The sequence below is a fragment of the Lissotriton helveticus genome, chromosome 1_1 (genome assembly GCF_964261635.1).
Source record: "Lissotriton helveticus chromosome 1_1, aLisHel1.1, whole genome shotgun sequence".
Taxonomy (NCBI): Eukaryota; Metazoa; Chordata; class Amphibia; order Caudata; family Salamandridae; genus Lissotriton; species Lissotriton helveticus.
This window is the reverse complement of record NC_136057.1, coordinates 1,998,126,680-1,998,152,608: the sequence shown is the minus strand read 5'-3', so window position 1 is coordinate 1,998,152,608 and position 25,929 is coordinate 1,998,126,680. Positions and strand designations below refer to the sequence as shown.

The window sequence follows — 25,929 nt, the reverse complement described above, 5'->3', positions numbered from 1 at the left end:
CTTTTTGAACATCTGGGAGGCAACAAAAGCTTTTTTCAGAAAAGCAGATTTAGAAAATAAACACTTTCAATCTTTTAAAGACTGTCTCTTTTCAGAACTAGCAAGGAGCAGTAGAGCATTGTTCAAACAGCTCCACAAATGTACTTCAATACTATTCGATTTGAAACATTAGTTGGGAGTATAATAGAGCATCCATGCCTCTTCACCTTTGTAAATACTTGGATGCAGACATTAAACAGCCCATTAAAAAGTGGGCAGAAGCCACCACTGGACAAAGGTTTTCAAACTTTATATGGGTAGGAAATTTGTTGCCACTGTTAACAGAAGGTGGAGTCTGAAAATAGTGCATTAAAAAAAGAATAAAAACGTAAAATTATTAATGTATTACAGTGGCCGCAAGGTGACACATTTTACTACATCCCAAAAGAAGATAAGCATTTTAAATTCAAAGAGCAATGAGCGGGAACTATTTTCCCATTCAATTAGAATGGATTAATTCAAATAGGCTACAAACGACATTGTGGCATTACCATTCAATGATTGAGTCTTGTTTAAAAGTCAGTTTTATTAACAATATATTTACACATTATACTGCTCCTTTTCATCTATGATATATGTTTTAAAGTTAAAAAAGTATTGAGCATTAACCACAAAACAAAATGAAACCATTTTAAACTATACAATACTTTATACACAATTTATACAAAGCAACACCTTTTTTTAAATAATATACCTGGACACAAAAATATACACCTTTAGAGAAATTCACATCAGTAACTGTATAAAGCTGTCTTTACTAAGGTCCTAAAATTTAGGACTATAATATTAGCTCTGAAAACTATATGTGAGGCTATGACAATCCTGAAAGGTCACTGACATTTTCAAGGCTATACACTTCAATTTCAGTTGTTTTAGCTTCAAGTTTTAAGATTCGTACTATTATACGAAAACATAGTGGTAACTTGTGTATTAAACTGGAATTAAGAAAGCAGAACTGTAGGAGCCAACAGCAGAAGTCCAATTGTTCACCTTTCAATACCATCCCTCTAACTTCAAATACAACTGAAAGTTTTTCAAGACTGCATACATGCTACTCAAAATATGATAAATTAGCTTTGTAATGCACTTAAAAATTTGACATACTGTTCTGCAAGTGCTCAAAACATGATTTCATGAGATTCAAATTAAAGAAAAACAGCCAAAGTGATTCTAAGAAACAGTAAAAACCAAGAGATTAGTTTCCTCCTTATTTTAAGAGTGCATTCAACATTAAGGCTTTCAACTGGCTATTTTCACCATGAACTGAAGGCATGTAGACATATTTCTCTGAGACACCATAGGTAGCTTCAAAGTCGTATACGTTAGAGTAGCAATAATACATATTGCCCTATAAAAAATGTCCTGCTGTAGTTACTTCATGTTGGCAGTTTTCTTTGATCTGAAAACTCTTGTGCATTTTAATAATTTTCAAACCAAGGGACAGTGGCACTTTTAGAGTGCCTATTCTAATAGCAAAATATTTTTAATCAAGCAAACAGGATTTTGTTGTTGGTTGTGGCAGTGAGCATGAGTAGATCAATAAAGTTCATTTATGCTCTTGGATACAAAGTCAACAACATACAGGGCAGGAATAGAAGTGCACGAGGAAAGAACTGGATTTACGTCTCACACCACAAAGATGTATGATATTGCACTAAACAAAGCATATATGTAGTACTTATGCTGTAAGAAATTAAAGCAGGAACACATGCTGAATACTAGAATCTTTTTTACACCCCCCTAGACTGACGTAGAAGTCCGTTTTGTAATATGCAGCGATATAATAACAGCATGAGACTAAAGCTACAATGGCAAGTGCATTTTTAACAAAAACTGTGACAAAACATGAGTTAGTCATAACATCTTTGGAGATATTTTAGCTTTTTTCAGTTTTTACAAAAATTCCAGGCTTAAATAAATTTAGGACCACCTTAGAAAATTTCCATCTGAATTGGTTGTACATCCAGAAACTGCAGATGTAAAGAAATAAAATTAAGTCATTACAAACAGATTGCTGTCATACATTTGTATCCTGCAATAAGGGTTCTTTGGCCTCTCCAGGGGCCTGAGGACTGTGCTGGTGACCATGGCTACCACAGTGCTTTTTCCAACTGCCAGAACGTGCATTCAGATTTGTGTGTTCAGGAATAAACAAGGCAACAAGCAGAGCTAACAACACGGAGCATGCACCAAATAGAAATGGTGGTCCAGGAATGATGGAATTCTGGAGGGGGAAAAAACATGTGGTTATGCATTTTTACAAACATTTCGGTTCTTCAAATTTATTTTCCTTACTTAAATTCTCTCCACCAGAAAACACCAAGATTTTTTTTTAAAGCTTTATGTCGGCTACGCATACACTATGTAATGCTACTGCATACACCAACATCACTATAAATAGAATCCATATTTTGGAAAAAAAGCTAAATGGTCTATATTAGTATTCTATCACTCACTGTCTACAGTTGGTAGGCAAGTCTTTTTTATATAGCTATTTTTGTTAAGATGCCTTCCAAAGTCATCCGACAAGACGGATCACACAAGGTTATGATTTTTTCTTCTTTTAAAAAAATTTTTTTTTATTCAATCATCATCACTTTGTTATTTCCATGTTACACAATTTGAGAATCAAAAAAGAGAAAAAACAAACCGAGATCTAAGCACATTTAGTTGGAAATTATCGCTTTGTACTGATGCATATACTTAAATATTTACAATCACTATAAAAGCAAATATCTTTTTATCCTTATGGCATACAGGACATGTCACAGTCTTAGCTATATTATACATATCTATTCTTAATGGTCTGATGTTAATATGACTCTAACCCCATATTTCCCATCATTCTTCCTCTCACTCGGAATCCTCCTAGCTTTAAATCGAGAAGAAAGGGGAGAAAGGGTACTCTTAGTCTTTCCCAGCTAATTGCTTTCCAATCTTTCTTTCCATTCTGTAACTGGTGCCCAGATACGTTTCCCTTGCTGCCTTGCTTTATATCCTTTTTTCTCATATAATGCCTTCTCTAAGTTATACATAGCAAGGAGGCGTGATAACCATTGTTGAAACATTGGGGGTTTTGAGTCCTTCCATAAAGATGTTATGCAAATTCTACTTATAGCCATTGCCAGGAATAGAAATTCTTGATCAGCTACAGGACTTCCTCCTCTTACTACCAACACCATTAATTCATTAGTTAGACTTATCTGGATCCCCAATGCTCTTGCCAAAAACTGTTCTATTGCCTTTTTAAATGGGTTTAAAATAGTACATGAGGCAAACATATGGATTGTGTCAGCTTATGTGCTTTGAAAGCGCAGGCACGTAATACCACTTGTACCCCCCCAGCGAGCTATTCTTTTTGGTGTGTAATATAACTCGAAAACAGTTTTGTAGTGTTGTGCCTGGAGATTCGTCACCTTTAATACTGTGCCTGATAATTTCATAGAGGTTTCAAGCTCATCGCCATCTATATCTAATTTTGTTCTCAACTTTTCAGTGGTTTTCGCCAGATCATCCTCTGTGTGCTGGCTCAGTTCCTCATATATATGTGTGATTGAGCATCCTTCCTGACTTAATAATAACTCCATGAGTGCTTCTCTTTCAAATATTTTGTTACCTCCTTGCTTCTTTAGCAGAGCAGACCTATCTCTACATTGTATAGATTTTGTGCTCTATCGAAAGTCATTATAACTGTATTGTCAGTCAGATCCCCAATAGTTTTAACCCCCAACTCGTCCCATCGTCTCATTACATTATCGTGGAACACCTCCGATAAGTGAAGGGTTCTTGAATAACGGGGTGTAATAGTTCATCCTCCCAAGCCCAAGTTTTTTACGGACTGAGGTCCAAACCGTTATCGCTGCCTCAAGTGTCTTGAACTTCACTTTTTTGTGATAGCTTGCCTCACTGAACGTTAGAAGCCAGTTATTGGCTTTAGTTATTAAAAGTTCAAAGATATCTGGCACGCCACCATCTCCCCTCCATTTATCAGGAGGTAGAGCCTCCTAATAGCCCCCTCATATATTGTACAGCCGACGCCCAGTAATATGCCCGAAAATCAGGTACTGCCCAACCCCCTCTGTCCCTGGCGAGGGATATAAATGTAATATCCCTTCACGTTCTACCTTGTGTCCAGATAAAACGGTTGGCAACTCCTTCGATCTCTTTAAACCAATTATTGCAAATTTTCAAGGGATGGTCCTAAATAGGTACAGGATTTTGGGGAGAAATATCATTTTTAATATATGACAGCAGCCTACTATCGTCAGGTGCAGATTGTTCATTCTATCCAGATCTTTTCTAGATTTTTTGATTACAGTGGCGAGATTTTTTTCCACTAGCTTCGTTAGATCTGATGTCATTGTTATTCCAAGGTAGATAGCTGAATCTGTTACTCTTTGATCTGCCAATGTGATTTTATTATTGACCACTATGTGTTTTGCCTTGGTTTAATTTATACCCAGACAATGACCCGTAAATGTCTGCTTCTTGTTCTATTTCGACCAATGCTGTGACAGGATCTGCAGACGTGATTGCTAAGTCATCTGCATAGCCTAAGATTTTAGTTTCGTGCCCATTCAGTATTATTGGGGGCATATTTCTAATCAGCTCTATTCTCCTGATGAAGGAATCAATGTAGAAAGCGAGAAGGAGCGGGGAACAGGAACACCCTTGCCGGTTTCCCCGCCGAATACTGATTGCCTCGCTTGTCTCACCCATAGCTCAAAGCCTGATCTTGGGGTTTCTATATAATGCCTGTAAGGCCCTTATACAACTTCTTCCAATGTTTACTTTTTCTAGTGCGGACCAGAGAAAGCCCCACTAGGCCCTATCAAAAGCTTTCTCGGCGTCGAGCAATATAAGGCCATAGGATCTCGTGAGGCTGCCGTTCCGTCAAATAAAACACACACCCTTCTAATGTGATCTGTGGTACCCCTCCCTGGGATAAACCCATGTTGTCTAGGAGAGATTACCTTCCCTATCACTGAGCTCAAGCGGTTAGCTAGGATCTTTGAATATATTTTGGTATCACTGTTCATAAGACTAATTGGTCTATATGATCCCGGATCTGTTGGGGGTTTACCTTTTTTCAAAAACACCACCATTGATGCTTCTTCCCAAGAGTGTGGGGGTGCCTCTCCACTCTGGACTTGACCCATAAGTCGACATATATCTTCTTTTAACGCTGGAAAAAGTTTCTTATAGAACTCCAGGGGGATAAGATCAGGCCCCGCCGCTTACCACTCGGTAGATCATTAATTGCTCGCCTGGATTTCCTCTAAGGAAAAACTGGCTTCCATAGCTGCATTATAGTCAATAGAGAGCTTCTCGATTGATGCCGACTCAAGATAGTGGTCAATTTCCTCTGTACCTGCTTCCCCATCTGAGTCATATAAACTCTGATAAAATTCCTGAAATATCATACAGATCTCTTTAGGAGTGGTGGCGGTTACCCCAGTGCCTGAGACAAGTTCTGATATGTCCCCTCTAGTTGTAGCCTGTGGAGTTTTAACTGCTAGAATGCGCCCTACTTGCTCACTATACTCATAATTTTGCCGGCTGCTTTTATGGCAATCGATTCCCCTGCTGAGGCTTTAGCTAGAGCCAGTTTCTGGACAATTTCTTCTATACTGTGATTAGAGCCGATCGCTCTGGCCAACTCTTCCTCCAACGCAGCAATTAGCTTGATCTTCTTGTTCATATCTGTCTTTTCTGCCTTATTTCGTTTTATAGATTAACTCGGTCTCCCCCCTAATACCCACCTTCAAGGCATCCCAAACTATCCCCGCCTGCGCCGTCCCTCTGTTTATTTCAAGAAATTCCTTCAGCCAGCCTTCCATATGTGCGACATATTTGGTGTCTTGTAATAAAGCTCGCTCAAATGACTAGCTGGTTTGCTGACTCTGACCGTTTGGGATTGAAATCTCTAATACTAGGGGATTATGATCAGATATTATGCGTGGTAGCTTGCTTATTTTGGAAATAGAAAGAAAAGTCGGAGAAACCAAAAAATAATCTAATCGTGCTAGTGCCTTATGTGGTGCAGAGTAATATGTGCTGCCACCCCCACTTGCATTTTGTTGTTCCCATATATCTATAAGCCCGTTAGCATTAATAATTTGGATTAGAGCCTTGTGGTTTTTCCTCTTTCGTCCTACAAAGTTATCAGGGTCTTCCTTCAATAAACCATTTAATCCATTAATATTAAAATCACCGCACATTATTATTGGGAGAGGCCAATTTGCCATCTGTGTGTTAATTTGATTGAATATCGTCGGATCATCAACTGTTGGGGCATATATCGAGCATAGGGTAAAATTCAACCCCAAAGTTTGACACTCAACCATAGCCCACCGGCCGTAAGGATCGGTAAGGCATTTCTTAACCATTATGGCCTTAGCCTGAGCAAGTATCGCCCCCCGTGTCCTAGTGCCCTGTGAAGTGCATGCTAAAAGTTGAAAACCCAGCTGTTCCTCCCTTTCCCCCTCCTTTTTAAGTGCATACATTTTCCCAGATTCTTGTGCTAGTGTCTATAGGAAAGAGAGAAAGTCAAATCGAGCCAGCCATTTCCCCTTTTTTTTTTTTTTTTAAAAAGGTGTAGATTTGGCATTTTCAGGCTTCAGCGTGTCCATATAAGCCTTAGCTTGGATTTCAGATGAAACAACTCTTGAATTGTTTTTATAGATGATCTTCAGCCTAGCTGGATTCATTAGATAGGCTTGTAAGCCCATCGATCGGCATGGTTCCACCAGCTCTCTCAACCGCCAACGTCTCTCTACTGTACTGTGACAGTAATCAGGAGTGGTAAAAAAAAAATGTAATTCTCAAAGGAGCGTTTAGCATCTGGCGAGCTTTAGAAAACACTTCTTCTCTAAGCACAAAATTTCCAAAGTATATTAAGATCGCTCTTGGTCTTATCACCCCCTCCTGTGTTCTTGTTTGACTTTTCTTCAGAGTTAGTGGAGAACGGTGGACTCTTTGGATTTCAGTTCCCCAATCCCATTGGTGTAGTTCTGGAAAAGCTCCCTTCATTAATTTCTGGGCATAGGTCCTGATATCGTCGCCTTCCACCCCCTCTTCGATTCCTAGAATCCTTAGATTATTTCATCTGACGATTTTCGAGATCTTCTAGTTTCCATTGCACATCTGTTAGTTGTTTATCATAAGTAAGGAGCTTGGCTGAGTCTTTCACCTGGCAATTTTCAAGAAGGCTTGTACGGTCTTTCAATTGGGCCAGTCTTGTATTAGTATATGTACATATTTTAGCCACTTTCCTTTCTGCCCCTTGTAGGTTCTTAGTTGCCAGCCTGTTCTTTTTGCCATCCATTCTTGTCTCTTCCTGAAACTGCTTAATTGACTCCAGAATGGTCCGAAGAGAGGGAGAATCTTCATCCGCCCTTGTCGTCACCCGTTCTGTATGTTCAGGATACGTGCCCCTGGTAGCTGAATAATCCCATTTTAACTTTGGATCCAGATCGTCTCTGCTAACCCGACTGCGTTCACCGCTAACTTTCTCCAGGGAGTGGGAATCTCTTTGTTTCCTTGACAGTTTATTTTTTTCTTACCACAGTATCCTTTGGCAGGTTTCCCATGGCAGCATTGAAGCTGGCTGTGGAGCTAGAGAGCAGGGCTTCGCAACTGTCTTCTGTCTCAGAGGGGGTAGCCTCGGACCCATCAGTAACTGAATAGAACTTTTCCCCGAAGTCCTGAGTATGATTTTTACTTCAACGCAAAAGAATAGTATTTATAAGCTTTCAATTTAATTTACTGATCAAGTAAGTGCCACTAAAATCACTTAAACTTTCTAACTGGTCTTTACTATGAAGCAAAGCATTTTCAATAATATCTAATGGATGATATTAAAACCAGATATGTTGTGAACACAATGCTTATATGCACCTGCTCCAAATGGAACTCAAAGCCATTATAAGTTTACAAGAGAAGGTGAACGAAGAATAATTCCATGGATGTGAATTACTTTTCAGCATATACAAGTTACAAGTACCTTTATATTACTCGTATTAAACCCTTAATAGGCAAAGAACTAAGGTGAGCAAGTCTCCCTCTTTTTGACGTGAACAGAATAATGCCAGCACCATGGCCAACTATGGTCTTCACCCTTGTCACAAATTTGAACGCTATGCTAATTTGCCCCTTAACTATGCCTAAAAAAAATACATACTCCGGCAGCACAAGGAAGCTTTGGAGCAGAAATTTCTGATATCCAGTCTCATTGGCAGCCGCCAGGACCATGAATAATGTTTCCGGCAATGTGGATTTCACTGTGGTTAAAGCCAAGGGACTGGAGAACCCTTAGCCCAATATACAGTTATAGTTTTTCATTTGCTAATATCCACAACGGCGGAGTTCTTCCAGCAGTTTAAATTTATAACCGTCATTTATAACAGTCATGGACAAATCACTGAGTGCCATCTAAGGGGTATCAGATAGACTTTCTTTTCAAGCCATTGAAGGCCTTCAAGCCTTTCAAAGCAAGAAAGTCCTTTTACCCCAAGATTCTAGATGGAAATACTTGAGAATAAGGCAGGTGGACAACAAGCACACTGCAAAACCTTCAGCAGAGACTAATAACTCCCAGTGCCATCCTCAGGACCAGCCACCACCCTCTGCGAATCTATAAGAGATCTATTGCTGAAGAACCTAAAAAATGATAACATGAATCATCCTTGATACATTCAATGTTGGGGCAAATTCTACCTTGACTAATCGTCCAGTGGCATTCACCTGGGAGAAATGTTAGGTGGCTACCCTCCCCAAACATTCTGCCAACATTATACTCCAGTCTAAAATCTTCCAAATTCCTCCCTAAATGATGGCAAGTTTGCCAAGAAGTTGTGTTAATGTTACCTTTTTTTAGCAAACATGTAACTCCTAGTTCTAAAGCCTTTTCCCATTATCAACATTCTTCCGACAACCCACACGCAATTGAACAGAAAACACACACCAATTTGCTCCTTTTTCAAACTGTAAGGAAACTGGTGGTGTGGGTCACATATGACTTGCACATATTTATGGGATGTGGGTAAACCATGCTCTGTATTTGAAGTTGCTATCAGACATTTCCAGCGCTTTTTGTTAGGGATACCCAAAGGTTGGTACGGGGAAAGACCTTGTAGATGGGAGTTAAATCACCATAAGAGAACTATATCCTTCATAATGTTCCAGAGCCTTTGGCAATTAGTGTCAAGATGTGTGTGGTCTTCCTTTGCTTCAAAAAGCAATACAAGCTGTGTTAGGATTATCTATCTACTGTAAAATGGCTTTGCCATGTGCTACTGGGCTGCAAGAAAAAAAAGCAAGTCTTAATGCTCTAAACTTAAATTGATTTGTAACTTAACTCACTGATTCTATCATTTTCGCTCATCACACAGGCATTCAAGGAGAAGCACTCTCTGATGTACCTGCCACAACTAAGCATACAAGGAAAATTGGGCCACCCCCTCAACGAAATTCAAAAAGGAAGGCCACTAGTTAATACAGAGTCCATCTTTGGCTTGTGAGGAAGTCCATGATTTTTTTTTTTAAAACATATTTTTATTGTAGCGAAGGCATAGAAAAAAAGGCACCAAGCATACCGACATCAACACTGTTGATATGCAATCAGTAAGAGCATGCAATTCCAATGGCACTACACAGCCATGTATGGCCCACATCCCGGAGGCTGGGCGGGGTAGGATCAGGGCATGTTTATCAAAGGAGAAATTTGCGTTTGTGCTCCAAGGATATGAAGCCTATCCGTGTCTTCGCCATTTTTGTCATTTCACATTCTTATATTACAAAACAGTTTAACAACAACTATTTACCCCACAAATGGCATCGCTAGTACTGATCCAATAGAGTAGGACATTTGTGTGAGGGTCAGCTAAGGTCCAGTCAATTTAAGGCGGTAAAGACCTATGGGAATCACAGTAATATACATGCATACATATTAAGGGATCTTAGCGCGGCAACGGGGGACACCTACACTGTCTCACGGCCCTCCCCTCCAGCACCCTCTCCTCCACAGTCAGACTCCGAGGCATCAGAATAAAACAACTCAGCGCTGGTGGCATCAGAGTCATCCTCCGCCAGTCCCTCCATGCACAGTGTCCTCCAGGCAAGCAAATCATCCTGCAACTTGTCATCCCTGCGGGTGTGTTGCATGTGGGTCTCCTCAGCCAAGGCCCATTCTCTCGCGTCCCTCAGCCACATGGGAATCTCAGGCGCCCTCTGACCCATCCAAGTGATAGCCACTCGTCTCCGCGCCAAAACTAGTAGGAGTTGCAGGAACTTATAAGACAGTCTCCTTTTTTTGGGTCTGGGCACCAACGCAAGGAGACATTGGAGTGGGTCTAGCAGAAGCTGAAGCTGCGTAGCTTGAACAATATACTTCACCACCCTGCGCCAAAATTCCTGGACAAGAGGACATTCCCACGCCAAGTGCAGGAAGCCCGCCCTCCCCACTCCACATCCAGGACAATTGTGGCGTCTATCCGCCGATATACGATGGAGGGAGACCGGTGTCATATATGTGCGGTGGACAAAATTAAAGTGTATAAGTTTAAAACGTGCATTACAGGAGACCTTATGGGTCAACAGTCCAATCCGCTTCCTCTGTGCAGGCTCCAATTCCCCCCCTAGGTCTGCCTCCCATGCCACCCAGGCTGGGGCTATCGGGGGGGGGGGGTCGAATCCCGGCGCATAGCGGAGTAGAGGAGGGAAATCAGGCGTTTACCTCTCCCACAGGACATGATGATGTCGAGGGTATTGGTGAGCGGAGGCACCTCCGGGAATTGGGGCCATGTTATCCTGGCCACCTCTTGAAGACTACCGTAGTGAGGGTATTGTCCCTCACCGAGCTCAAAGGACTCCATGGCACCCTCAAAGGACACAAAGGAGTCATTCGGGTAGAGGTCTGCGAGAGTCTCACAACCACCAGATCGCCACTCCCGAAAGGACATGTTTTCCTCCAGGCGGAGTATCGGGGCCAAGATCCAAACTGGGAGCTCCCTATGGAACGGTGCGTGCAGCAGTACCTTGTCGACAAAGCGCTGGAGGAAGTCCATGATTAACATTTATTTATGCTCAAAGGTTGTGACGATGATACAGTTGATAATAGAGTGTTACATGTAGGGAGTTGAGCAATGAGGAAGATGAGCAGCCGAGACGTGCTTCGTCCAAAGCGGACTTTATCATGGCTGTAAAAGCAGAGTTGATTTTATTCAATGAAAACAACCAAACCGTTCTGTCAACAGAAGACTTGTTATTGGAACCTCATAAATTAGATAGCGTGTGTTTGAAACACTGTGGTTTCCTCTATACTGGACGGCTTATAAAGGCCTTCACATATAACGATTGATCAGTCTACTCAAGCAAGTTGTCTACAGGAGTTCTACTGTATAACACTCAATACCTAACTTAGTTTAGGGGAGAGGATGTGACTTGATGGCCAGAGTGGCCAACTTTGGAACTGGGGAACCAGGTTCGAGTCCGAGACAGCTCAACATCCTGTGATTCTGGAAAAATCCCTTAAGCTCCCCGTGCCTCCCAAAAAATGAATGTGTCCTTGTGTAATGTAACTCGTGTTCATGTAAAGCACTCCAATACCTTTAGGTCGAGTTTGCGCTACATAAATCTGCAAAACAATTAAAAATAAAATACCTATACTGCTGGAAGCTCAATGGGACTGAATTCGTCCACAACACTTTCATCCCAATATTGAAGTCTAGCTCCGCTATTACATACTTTACCTACTCTTACAAGTACTTTAATCCTAATGAGGAACACATGTGGTACAAGTCGGTGGTTGACCTTAAGTTTCGGCATTGTCATTGGGTAAGGAAAATGCTACTTTCCAGTATGCATCTGTTCTTGGCATGTAGAGCTGCAGAGTTGTACACTAAGTATTAGATCGCCACCTGGTGTTGGGCTCGGATAATTGCAGGTTGTTGTCTTCTTGGAAGAAGTCTTTGTAGTCACAAGATAGGTGACTCCTCCCTTGGACAATACTGCGCATGGGCATCGGCTCCATCCTTAGATTGTTTTTCGCCATGATGGGAAATGATGGAGCTAGTAGAAGTAAAGAAAGAAGGATGTCCATGCGTGTGCATCTAAGTAAGATGAAAAACTGGAACGGATAAAAGTCCCGGGGAGGCGGGAGTGCGTGTACAACTCTGCAGCTCTACATGCCAAGAACAGATGCATACTGGTAAGTAACATTTTCCGTTCGAGGCATATGAGCTGCAGATTGTACACTATGCATTGATTGTGCAGCAGTGTCTCACCTGTATCCGTTGCAGTAGTTTGAAAGAGAGTTTTAAGGACAGCTTGGCCTACAGCAGCTTGCTGCTTTGCTTGCACATCAACACAATAGTGTTTGGTGAATGTGTGTGGTGTAGACCATGTTGCTGCCTTGCATATGTCCTCTAGGGGTATGTTTCCTAAGAAAGCCATAGAGGCTCCTAGTTTGCGAGTGGAGTGCGCTCTAGGAGGAACTGTTAATGTACGTTTAGCTTTAATATAGCATATTTGTATACACTTTACAATCCACCTTGCAATCCCATCCTTTGAGATGGGGTTGCCTTTGTGTGGAGGAAAGATACAAACAGTTGTTTTGTCTTTCGAAAGGATTTAGTTCTATCTATATAGTATAAGAGAGCCCTCTTAACATCTAATGTGTGTAAAGCCCTTTCCGCTACAGAGTCTGGGTTTTGGAAAAACACCGGTAACTCTACAGATTAGGTGAAAAGGAGTGATAACCTTTGGAAGAAATTTTGGATAAGATCTAAGAACCACTTTGTTAGGATGTATTTGAAAAAATGGTTCTTGTATAGTGAAGGCTTGTATCTCACTTACTCTTCTGAGAGAAGTAATGGCAACAAGGAAAGCTGTTTTCCAGGTTAGGAATTGCAGTTCACATTTATGTAGCGGCTCGAAAGGGGGCCCCATGAGTCTTGTAAGGACAAGATTGAGGTTCTCCACAGGAGAAGGTGGCAATCTGGGTGGGATTATTCCTTTTAATCCTTCCATGAATGCTTTGATTGCAGGTACTCTGAAGAGAGACAGATGTTGCCTGTTTTGTAAATAGGCTGCAATTGCTGCAAGGTGCAGGCGTATGGAAGAATATGCCAAATTAGACCTTTGTAAATGTAAAAGGTAGCAAATGATATTTTGGATGGAAGCATCCAGGGGATCAATTTGATTATTGTTGCAATAAATGGCAAATCTTTTCCATTTAGCGGCATAACACGCTCTGGTAGTGGGTCTCCTAGCCTCTTTAATGATATTCATACAGTCTGGTGGTAGGTTTAGATAACCAAACTGTAAGACTTCAGGAGCCAGATCGCCAAATTCAGTTGGTTTGGGTCTGGACGTCTGATTTCTCCATGGTTCTGTGTTAACAGGGAGGGTGTGATCCGTAGCTTTTGATGTGGAACTAGAGAGAGATCCAGTAGTGTGGTGAACCACGGTCAGCGTGCCCATGTGGGAACTACTAGGATCAGTGTGAGAGACTGTTGTCTGAGCTTGAGCACTACTAATGGAATGAGTGGGAGAGGCGGAAAAGCGTACGGCAATCTGCCTGACCAATTCATCCATATCGCATAGCCTTCGGACAGTGGGTGTGGAAACCTGGCGGCGAAGGCTGGGCATTTTGCGTTTTCGTGAGTGGCAAACAGATCTATGTGTGGGTGCCCCCACCTATGGAAGAATGGCTGAAGAACTTGTGGATGTAGTTCCCATTCGTGAATCTGTTGTGACTGCCGACTTAACAGATCTGCTATCTGATTGTGAACTCCTGGAAGGTGTTCCGCTAACAGATAAATGTTTTGAGGAATGGCCCATCTCCAAATGTTCTGTGCAAGTTGGGACAATTGCATAGAGTGTGTCCCCCTCCTGTTTTTGTATATAGTACATGGCTGTCATATTGTCCGTCCAGATTAGGACACCTTTGTTTTGTACTTGAAGTTGAAAAGTTTTGAGTGCTAAGAATATTGCTAGCAGCTCTAGATGGTTGATATGGAGTAGTTTTTGTTGATTGGTCCATTGGCCCTGAGTTGTGTGATGTAAGAGATGGGCTCCCCACCCTGTGAGGGATGCGTCTGTTGTAAGCACTACTTGTGGAACAGGCTCGAGGAACGGCCGCCCCTTTGTTAAGTTTTTGGTGTTCCACCACTGCAGAGAGCGATGCGTGCAGCTTTCTACCAACACCAGGTCTGTTAGTTGACCTTGAGCTTGGTTCCACTGTTGTGCTAGGCATTCTTGTAATGGGCGCATTTGCAATCGTGCGTGTGGTACTATGAAGATGCAAGATGCCATCATGCCTAATAGTCTCAAACACCCTGGCTTGCAGAGATTGTTGGTGTTGAAAAGCAGTGACTAAGGATTGAATGCTCTGTATCCTTGCTGGACTGGGATACGCTAGAGCTGTAGACGTGTTTATTGTAGCCCCTAGATACTGATGTACATGCGAAGGCTGCAGGTGCGACTTGGTGTAGCTTATTGTAAACCCTAAGTCGTGCAATGTTTGAATTGTCCGATGTGTGTGTTGAACACACTGGTTGAATGACTTCGCTTTTATGAGCCAGTCGTCCAGATAAGGGAAGACACGTATTTGTTGTCTTCTGAGATGTTCTGCTACCACTGCTAGGCACTTTGTGAATACTCTTGGCGCCATTGTCACTCCGAATAGGAGGACTTTGAACTGGTAGTGTTGTCCTTCCAGTACAAACCTTAGATACTTTCTGTGGGCAGGATGTATGGGGATATGGAAGTAGGCGTCCTTTAGATCTAGTGTCGTAAGGAAGTCGCCTTGTTGCAGCAGTGGAAGCACTTGTTGTAGAGTGATCATGTGAAAATGATCTGATTGTATGTAATGGTTGAGGGGCATGAGGTCGAGAATTGGCCTTAGTGTTCCGTCCTTTTTGGGAATTAGAAAGTACAGCGAGTAAACCCCTGTTCCTTGTTCTTTTAAAGGGACTATTTGAATAGCATCTTTTTGTAGAAGTGATAGAACCTCCTGTTGAAGCAGAGTCAGATGGTCTGTAGACATTGGACGCTGCCTGGGAGGTATGTGTTAGAGGGGTTGCTGTAAGTTCCAGGCAGTAGCCATGTTGGATAGTCTGTCTTACCCACTTGTCTGTTGTAAAAGAGTTACAGACAGGTAGGAACTGTGTTAATCTGCCCCCTACAGGAGTGGAATGCTGTGGGGGGAGCAGAGGGAAGTCACTGTTTTGTGGTGGAAGAGGATCGGTTGTTATTGTTACCACGACTTCTTCCTTTGTTATTATTGCCTCTGTATCCTCCTCTAAAGTATCCCTTGTTAGAGGATGTTTGGGATTTGAAAGATGTTGTAGTGTCTGCTCCAGTTTGTTTGGAGCCTCCTCTGTACGAGGAGCGATGAAAGGAGCTTCTAGCTGGTGTGGACTGTAAACCCCCCCATAGACTTTGCGGTGTCTGTATCTTTCTTAATTTTTTCCAGCGTAGTGTCTACTTCTGGGCCAAATAACTGGTTCTGATTAAATGGTTGGTTTAAAATGGTGGTTTGACCTTCTTGTTTAAACCCCGAAATGCGTAACCATGCATGTCTCCTGAGTATGACACTGGTGTTTACAGCTCTATATGCTGTGTCTACGACATCTAGTGCGCATTTTATTGAGGCATTGGATATTAACTTGCCTTCCTGAATAAGGTCATTTGCTTGATCTTTGTACTGATCTGGTAGGTGCTCAAGTAGTTTTTCTAACTGGTCATAATGAGCCCTATCGTAACGAGAGATGAGGGCTTGTGTATTTGCTATACGCCAGATGTTTGTAGCTTGTGCAGCTATTCTCTTACCTGACGCGTCAATTACTTTTGATTCTTTGTCAGGTGGGGGTGCTTCGCCAGAAGTTTGAGAGTTTGCCCTCTTCCTAGCATTGGCCACAACTAATGAGTCTAGTGGCAGATGTCCTTTAATGTAGACGGGATCTGTGGGTGCTGGTCTATTTTTTTCTCGATTCTAGGGTTTAGTATCCTAGAGCGTACAGGGTCTTTAAATACCTCTGGAGCGTGTTTTATAACCCCCTTGATCATGGGAAGAATTTGAGCAGACCGCTGAGACTGCTCAAAGGTATCTAGGAGAAAATCTTCTATGCTATCGGACTGCATAGGGACTCCATGGTAAAACGCAGCTCTGTTTAACAGCTGACCAAAACCAATGGTATCTTCTGGAGGGGAAGGCTTTGATGGGTATGACTGCGGTTCAGGGATGTCAGGCACATTTTGTGGGTTTGTAAAATCCCAAATAGGTACATATTTTGGGTTTGAAAAATCCCATACACCCTCATCTACCTGGTATGAATCAGAGTCTTGCATGTCCTCCCCTCCACCCAAATTGTATTAATCATCATTCTGCTGTGGGGAATGTGATGATAATGGAGAATGTACAGGAGAGATTTGAGGTGATATGTGAGGAGGAACAGGAGAAGAAGAGAAAGGTATAGGAGAGGAAGGGTGCATAGGAGATGTTGCACAGTCCTTTTTGGCAGGAACCACAGGTGTGGGTGGTGCATCTGCTGGTCTCTTCTTGTGAGGTGTAGCACCTACATGACCTGTTTTTGGGTCTATGTAGATCTTCTTTTGTCGAGGATCTGGTCTAAAAAGTTCTTCCTGCTTTACAACCTTCTTGGGCGTCGATTTTTTCGGTTCCAGAGGAGGCTGTTATGTGCCTTTAGCCTTGGGAGGTGTTATAACGTACTGTGGCATATTTTTTGGTGCCAAAGGTGTTGTTTTTGGCTTTGTAGGCATGTTCGAGGATTTGGGCACCTCTGAATCAGGCTTTGAGGTCTTCGGCGTCGAAGGTGTAGAAGTAGACGGCTTCGGAGCCGGTGCTTCTTTCGGTTTTGGTACCGGTAAGTCTTTATGTTTCAGTGCCGGTACTGGTTTAGGCTTTGATGCCGACGGGTCTTTTGGCTTCGGTGCCGAGGCGTCTTTATTTTTTTGGTGCCCATGGAAGAGGCTTGCTCGGTGTTGAGGCACTAGAAGGCTTAGTTGGTTTCTTCGGAGCCGGGCTGGAAAGCGGGGCTTTTGAAGCAGGTATTCTGTCTCGACTGGGCCCTTTGGGCGGAGTGCTGACCTTTGCCTTCGATTTGGGCAGAATATGTGGTGCAGGGGCAGTAGTACTCAAGCGCTGACCCGATGGAATGGAGTCGTCTGCCTCTGATACGATCTGGGGATCAGGTGAGTCTTCTTCGGGAACGAGGGGAACCTCTTCGTCGAAGATGTCTTCCGGTACTGGAGCTGATCTACTCATTTCGTGTCGACGTGCTCTCCGATCCCGGATGGTTTTGTTTGATCGGAAGGATGCACAAGCTGTGCAGGTCGACTCGTCGTGTTCCGGCGAAAGAGAGGTTGCAGACCTCGTGGCGGTTACAATGTGGAAACTTTGCTTGACATACCGAGCATCTCTTGAACGGAGTTCTTTCCATGTGGTGTAGGCCTCACGGCGTTGATAGGCCTAACGGCCCACTTCGATGACCGGAATAGAAATGATGGCATCGAAAAGTATTGTAGTCGATGTCGAAGGTAGTTATTGGAAGTTTGTGTGAGTTCTGCGCTTCGAAGTTGCTGAAAAGTGTTTTTCTAGCCGGAGCGGAGAAACTTCCATCCGAACCCAGTGGCGGAAAAAAAACAATCTAAGGATGGAGCTGAAGCCTGTGCGCAGTATTGTCCAAGGGAGGAGTCACCTATCTCGTGACTACAAAGACTTCTTCCAAGAAAACAACAACCTGCAATCATCCGAGCCCAACACCAGGTGGCGATCTAATGCATAGTGTACAATCTGCAGCTCATGTGCCTCGAACACTCAGCTTTTTCAGCCTTTATAACGTATGATTTGAACAAATCATGTGTAAGCTTGCTCATCTTTTTTGATTGCTCATTTGCTTACATGTAACACCATATTGACAACGGTTTCATCGCTATTCTTGGATTTACTCACAAGCCAAAGAAGACCTCTGTATTAACTTGTGTCACCACTTTTGAATTTAGGGGACACGCTCCAATCTTTCCTATTTATGGGCTCACCCAGTGCTGAGGGCCCACTATATTTAAGTATGTAACATCAGTTAGCAAGGTATTTTTGGATTGTCACAGGACCTTATTCTTGTGCATCTAGATACATTTCTTTATTATTCCTATTGATTCTTCATACTGCCGTATACATCGCGAAGATTTGCAACAATTTATAATACTACCTTTGTAATAGTACATCTGCCACAACTACTTAGCCCTGCAATGATTCTCAGAGTAATATGTTGGAGCTGGTACAGCCAATATCTCAACAGAGCTTAAATCCTGACATTTCAGGATTTGTGGAAGATGTCTGTGCCCTCCCCCCGCCCCCCCCAGAGACACCTAGCAGGCTCGTTCTGTCAGGAGACTTGCCTGAAGAAAGGGAGAGGGACCTTTCTAGGATGTCTTGAAGGGCCAGAGAGAGAGACAGTTTAACTTCCCCATTATTAGCTTTTAGGTGTATAGAGGTGTAGGAGTTACAAGCCAAAGGGCTGCAGCTAGACCCCACACACCACAGAGGCTGTAGGGATCAGACAAAGACATTCTTTGGCTTCAACATCAGAGTTTGTGTCTGAGATCATAAAAGGTGAAAACTGACCTAATCCACTGTCATGTAGATATACGAAACTTCATTTAACACCAAAGGTCTGAATAGTCACTGCAAAGGCACAGAAAAAACAAACAAAGGCAAATGAACCAAACCCTCTGTGCCTGAGCTGTCTGGCATGAAAGCACTGGGGCTGGGCCTGCTAGAATGTGCCTCCCCACCCCCTAAAGTTAGCTTTCTATAGCTGTGAGGGAGTGACGGTGGGAGGGTGACAGGGTCCTGCTCGGCAGAACCATGATGAGTGGACCAAGAAGCCACTGGGCCCAACAACGCAGAAACATAATCAAAACCAAAGAAATAAGCATCCAGCAGAGTGTGGAGAGGGACAGGTCTAGCATGTACTAGATATCAGTAAGAAGGAAAGTAAATAGGGGAGGGGACTGTGAGGAGTGAGAGCCACCCCCCACCTGCTGCTTCCCCTCAGTGTTGGGGGCGCCACTGTGCTGCCACAGGAAGCAGTTAGTCAAACAAGTGAAGGGGTCAGAGACTTGGTGGCCAGAAGCAAAGGTATTCCGTTCAGGACATATAGTTGATCAAGGGCTGCAAAAGGCAAGTACATTTCTTCTTGAAAAACAAGATCTATTGGAACATTTGCTCCATGAGTAAGGTGTGCCATAGCAGTGTGAACTAAGCCAAGAGAGGGCAGCAGTGTTTTTCCAGGTCAGAGCTATGAGTTGCTTCGCTGCTCCAGTTATGTGGTGGACAAGGTACCAACCAGAATGGGTCTGTGGCTCCAGCATAACTGGGCCTAAACCTAGGATGATTGTGCAGTAGTCTGCTGGTGGGGGGGATGGGGAGGGGCAGGGGGAGGGGGAGGGGGTAGGGAGAGGGGAAGGGGAGAGGGGGAAGGGGGGAGGGGGGAAAGGAAGAGGGAGAGGGGGAGAGGGAGAGGGAGGGGGAGAGGGAGAGGAAGAGGGAGAGGGAGAGAGCAGAGCGCGCCGTCCATCTTCTCCTTGTGTTCGCTTTGTTCACCCTAAGTTGGCAGGGTATGCCCAGACGTGGGTCCCTTGCTCACTTTGCCACTGGATTCAAGCTAGCCTGGCTGATGAATAGTGTTACCCAGAAACCGGTCCCAGGATGTTTGTTTCGGGTTCAAGGCTTTACGAAACTGGGACTCATTCTGAGTATTATGAAGCTAAATCGAAGCAGATTCCAAGCTTGCGCGGTGCGAAATGAAAAAGAGGAGCCCCTTTCCTTGAGCGTTTGAATGGAGGAACTACTATAAGAAGAGCCTTTGAGGTGCAAAGTGCTCTTGTTAGACGATAAGACAAGAGCTTCTCTATTAGGTACTGGGAGCCCGAATTATAAAAAGGAACGACGGGCCAGTATCAGAGACTTAAACATAATTCTCTTAATCGGCAGCAAGGGCAGTTAGCTAAGCTAAACAGGTGGAGATAAAAGTATGACAACGGAGTTTAGATAAGAAGTGGGCATCTGCATTCTGGACAACTTGTAGATGTTTAAGGAGATAATCCAGGAGGCCTCAGTCACTTGCACTGGTGTAGTCCAACCTAGACGTAAGAAAAGAATGAATCACCGCTCCCTAGGCTCAAAGGGCGGCCGATAAATACATTTCTTAAGTGCCCTCATGATAACGAAACAAGATCCCACTACCGCTGATAGCTGGTATTGAAAAGAAAGACTAATCAAATTTAACTCAGCAGGGGGAACGTGTGAAGGCAGTACAACTGGCCGACAGTTATCCCACCAATAGTTAGAGGCTGAGCCAAACAGAAGGTCTTCCGTTTTATACAGATTACATTGCAGGTTATTGGCCCACATGCAACTCATTACTGCTCCCACACATGCTGAAAAAGATTTTTTGTGCAGCCAAAGAGCTGTTGTCATATGAAAGGAGAAGCAGAGTATCATGTGCATAGGAAATTCTCTTAATAAGTGATATTACTACAGATTTTGCAGAACTGTGCATGCAAGACTGATGTAATCTAACTTCTGCCCGATCTTATAAGATCTCTGTAGATTGAGCTTTAGCACTATTGTACAAGCCTTTATTAGCACTGTTGTATATGCCTATATTTATCTATTTCTTCAGTCGATAGCCTATGAATCTGAGAATAGTATAACTTAGTTTTTCATCCTGCCCCCTTTTTTCTAGTTTTTACATACTAGAAAACTATCTAAAAGAGGCAGGATGAAAAGTGAATTTTTTTTTTTTTTTTGTTTAAGGATAAACACTTTGGACTATATAGGGATTGTGAAAATGCATACCCAGATTTTAGTCTGCATTCGTATAGCTCTTTAGCCAATTTTAGACAAGTTGTGGCATCATTTTCTGATGTCTTGGTTTTTGTGAATGCAGACATTTTAAAGGCAAGTAATGCTTGCCTGGCACTCAAAAGTATTAGAATGTGTCATTAATGCCCTATTAATTTCTCTGTTTGAAGTCAATTTAAGTGAAAATTGCACTTTAAAATGAACCAGTTGGTCTCTTTTTTTCCAAAATTTTCTCAGGGGAGACCCTTATGAACACTCCGGGAGAAAGTCAGGCTTGTTTTCTACACTTGCTCACAGAGTCCAACTTTAGACAAAGATTTACACCCCCTCCAGTTTCAAATTTCACCAGATGCCACTACACTTTTTCACCAAAATTTAGCATCTTTGGCAGAGAGAGATTTTTTAAAACCGTAATCTATGAAAAATGTGGTAACAGACCATATGTAAAACTAAGTTGACAAGTCAGCCACAATTTCTTCTGTAGCATATGCACAAATCGATTAGGTACACCCGCCTGTTTCTTACAGATATATCGTTACCGAAGTTAAGTAACTTGTTTATCTGAAAGAAACAGTTAGTTAGAGATTCCTTACCTTAGAATAGATACCCCAGCAATATCAACTCCAGAGGTGAGTCTGCAAGCTAAGTTCACACCAGAAAGTCCTGGAGAACAGAATGGCCAAAGAAGGCGTCTCTCCGGACTTGGCTGTCCAGGCAGTAGTGTTTAGTGAACATGTGCAACGATGCCCACGTAGCTGCCCGACAGATGTCATTTGGTGGGACTCCTCCTCCCAAAGCAGTGGTAGCTGCCGTCACCCTGGTGGAATGGGCGCGCAGTCCCACTGGAGGCTCTCTCTTTGCCAAACAATAGCAGGCTTTGATTAATAGAACGACCCACCTGGAGATGGTCCATTTGTGCACGGCCCAACCTTTCTTAGCGCCCACGTACCCAACAAAGAGCTGGTCGTGTACCCGGAATTGTTTGGTGCTATCCAAGTAGAAGGAAAGTGCATGTTTTGGATCCAGACGATGGATCCTCTTTTGAAGAATGCGGAGGCGGAAAGAAGGTGGGCCCAGTGATGGTTTGGCCAATGTGGAAAGAAGTAACCACCTTTGGAAGAAAGGAAGGTCTAGTTCATAGGACGACCTTGTCCGGATGGACAGCCAAAAAGGGAGGCTTGGAAGAAAGCGCTTGTAGCTCACTCACCCTGCGTGCAGAGGTGATGGCCACCAGAAAGGCAGTTTTCAAAGTGAGAAGCCTGAGAGGACAGTTATGTAGTGGGTCAGAGGGAGCGCACATAAGATAGGTAAGAACCAAGTTCACATCCCACGAAGGGGACAAGAGGAAAAAGATGAGTAATGTCCTTAAGAAATCTATTTACAACAGGGGACTTGAAAAGAGAAGGCTGATAAGGAAGCCTGAGGAAGGCTGAAATGGCCGAAAGGTAGCCGTTTAGAGTGCCCAGAGCAGAGCCCAGCTGGGCCAAAGAAATGGAAGCACAAGAGAACCTCAGAAAGAGGGGCGGAAAGGGGATACACAGCCTTTTGCTATGCACCATGCCACAAATGTATTCCATCGGCAGGGGTATACTGTCTTAGTGGAGGGACGCTTGGCTGCCAAGACTCTTCATGCCCAATCCGGAGCCACAAAATGACTTTGGCCCGGTCGCGCTAGATCTTCTTCAGCACTCTGGGCAGAAGTGGTATAGGCGGAAATGCGTACAACAGACCGCAACTCCACTCGCAATCAAAAGCGTTGCCTAGCGAGTGCCGCCATGGAAATTCCAACGCGCAGAATTCCCGACAATGCGCGTTCTCTTCGGTGGCGAATAGATCTAACCAAAGCGCTCCCCACTGCTGAAAGAGACCTTGCACCACCTCCGAGTGAAGACACCATTAGTGATCCATCATGCACCTGCGGCTGAGTTCATCCGCTCTGATGTTCGGGGAACCTGCCAGGTGTTTAACCACCAGGGATATGCCCTGATGTTCTAGTCATGTCCAGAGGCGGAGGGCATCCTCATGTAGGGTCCATAACCCCACCCCGCCTTGTTTGTTGCAGTCCCACATGGCAGTGGTTTTGTCTGTGAACACCTGCACTACTCTTCCCCGGACAGAGGGAAGGAATGCTTTGAGTGCAAAACAAATCGCCCTGAGCTCCAGAAGGTTGATGTGGAGCCCAGACTCCGCCGGAGACCAGAGGCCTCTGATCTCCGCCTCAGCCATGTTGCCACCCCATCCCAGAAGTGATGCATCGGTCACCACTGTGAACTCTGGTTGGGGAAGGGAGAGGGTTCTGTCGCCGACCCAGTCCTGCTTTGTGAGCCACCACTGCAACTGGTGTGCAGTGCCCTCCGAGGTCTGGAGCAATCGGACAGATTGCCCCACTGAAACCTCAGGCCCCACTGAAACCTCAGGTCCCACTGCAGAGCCTGCATATGTCAACTGGCATGGTCAACCAGCAGGATGCAGGAGGCATCAGACCCAGCAGCCTGAGGGTCATCCTGACCAAAACCCAGGATAGAGGCTGAAAGATCTGAATGATAGCCTGAATATCCTGGACTCGCTATTCGGGAGGATAAACCAGAAACTGTGTCGTGTCCAGAACTGCTACGGTAAAGAGGAGATTCTGAGAGGGGGTCAGGTGTGACTTTGGCACTTTGATGGAGACCCCCAACAAATGCAGGAGCTCGGCCATAAACTGGAGGTGGGAGACGACAGCCTGGGGCGAGCCTGCCTTTAACAGCCAGTCGTCGAGATAGGGGAAGACTGGAAACCCAGATGTGAAAGTAGTGGGAATAGCAACCATGACCTACTTCTGGTGCAAGAACGCGCTTGATGGCACCATTGGCCAAGAGTGCTGAAACTTCCTTTTGGAGAAGGGTCAGGCGATCCTTCGACATGCAATGGTACTGAGGTGGCATGGACGGAGGGGGTAGTCTCGAAGGAGAGTGAGTACCCCCCTCAGACTATTTGCAAAACCCACCCGTCCGACGTGATGGTGCGCCAGTGGGGGAGGTGATGGCAGATCCTGCCGCCCACTGGCGTTTGTTGGCCCTGCAAGGTAGGACTAGGAGGGTGAGGGAGCTGTGGTGGACTGGCCCGCCCGCTGGCCCCCAGAACCTCAGCAGTGGTTCCCACGTCCCCGGCCGTGCTGGGGCTGAACATCCTGCGCCGGCCTGTGGCTCTGGGCACCCCTTCCATAGCCACGAAAAGGGCGAAAGGCAGACTGCGCAGGGTGGGTGGTGGAGAGGCCCAAGGACCTGGCGGTAGCCCGAGAGTCCTTAAAGCGCTCTAGCCGTTGTCTGCCTTGTCGCCGAAAAGGCAACGGCCATCAAAGGGCATGTCCATAAGGGTGAATTGGACATCCCCGGAAAAACTAGTCGAACGCGACCAGGCGTAGCATCGAAGGGCTACTGACATTGAATTCGTCCTTTAAAGTGCGTAGAGGCACACGCAGTGCGGATCAGTCACCGACATCAGTCGGCTACAGGAACCGCTAGCCTTAAAGCCAGGCATCCCTTGTGTACCAGGAGTCGATGGACTAAAAAAAAAAAACAAAGTTGACAAAAGTCGAGAAAAAGTTCAGTCAAAAAATGACAGGGGGTACTGACGGATCTGCACTTGCTGGCATGGAAAAAGAAAGAACTGACGTTAACGCGCGAGGGCGGCGTCTTTGTAGCTACCGCAACGTCATCCTGGCGACCACGACGCGAACGACTAATGCAGAGTCGACAGACGCCACCTTCCGATGCGCCAGGGGACTGCTGACGAAAAACCTTCCTGACTAGGGGTAATTTTAAGGTAAGGAAACTATAACTGTTTCTTTCAGATTGTTTATTTTGTAGACTGTGTCCAGAGTCTCAACACTAAGAAGGTTCATTAGATACAACAAAGGAGCCCCCAGAGAAATTATAACTAAATCAATGAAGTAATTTTTTTGGGTGTGAGATCACATCCAAAAGGCCTCCATTTGAAACAGTATATAGATATAAGACTTAGATTATATCCCATAGTGTTTAGCATAATAACAAAGCAATCATGAAACACCTTAAACGCCAAGGTGTGCATTTACTGGTCCAAATTCTGTGCTAAGTATGTGCACTCGATATTTATACATACAAAAGCAATTTTCATATTAGATCTTTAAAAACAAAACGTGTAAAACTCATGTTCAACAATTAAATCTTGCATAAAGATTCAAACCAAATGAGAATACCTGTTGAGAATGATGTTGTGCGACTCTATTTTCTCCAGGTTCATTTTCAGTTATTGTTGGCTCTGTTAGTTCCACATGAAAAATATAGAATATAAATCCGTAGAGTGCTGGCCCCAAGCCATTACACAGCCCTCGAATGCCAGTTATCATTCCCTGCCCAACACCTGAAAAAGGGGGAATCAACAAATTAACTGCTATATTTTCCAGACACAGACAAAATTGTGTGTAACATATGGTATTTGGGTTAGAAACAAAAACCGAAGGTTATACTAAAAACGCTTATCAAAGGCTCATACTAGGTAACCTGAAAAATGCTGTGCAATTTCTCATGTGCGTAGTAAGGCATTGTACTCATCACCTTATGTAGGAAGCTGGCTCTGTATATGATATCACTAGGTGGTAATAAAGCGCATAGAGTCCAGGGGTTCCAAAAAAGTGTACAGGACTTCATGAAAAACCCAAAGTGCTCTATTAGTGGTAGTGTGGGCGATTGGCCTTAGGCCTAACAGAGGAATGCAAGACATTCATTGCACACACATGATCAATAATGGACACATGACTCAAGGAGATCTAGACCAATTTCTGTAAAAGTATACTTTGTTTGTATTTTATTTTAAGACCCAGGTCTTCTTAATAAGGTAAGTACGTTGCTAATCAAAAATATTTTTTACTTTTAAAAAAATCAACACCTAGAAAACTTTTCACACTGTCCAATTTTATTTTATTGGGGAAAACAGTATCGCGGTTAAACAGGTGAGTATCGAACTGACAATTTCAG

The 25,929-nt window shown here is 43.8% G+C and overlaps 1 protein-coding gene across 1 annotated transcript in view; it reads right to left on the bottom strand.

Moving 5' to 3' along the window:
* Positions 1-545: 545 nt before the first annotated feature.
* SLC71A1 (solute carrier family 71 member 1) overlaps positions 546-25,929 on the bottom strand; it is a 294,743-nt gene continuing 269,359 nt past the window's right edge. Inside the window, exons 11-12 of the mRNA XM_078644426.1 lie at positions 25,152-25,315; positions 546-2,263 (exon numbers count right to left, since the gene is read on the bottom strand). Coding sequence (XP_078500552.1) covers positions 2,057-2,263; positions 25,152-25,315 — 371 coding nt within the window. The 3' untranslated portion in view covers positions 546-2,056. The remainder of the gene's footprint in view (positions 2,264-25,151; positions 25,316-25,929) is intronic.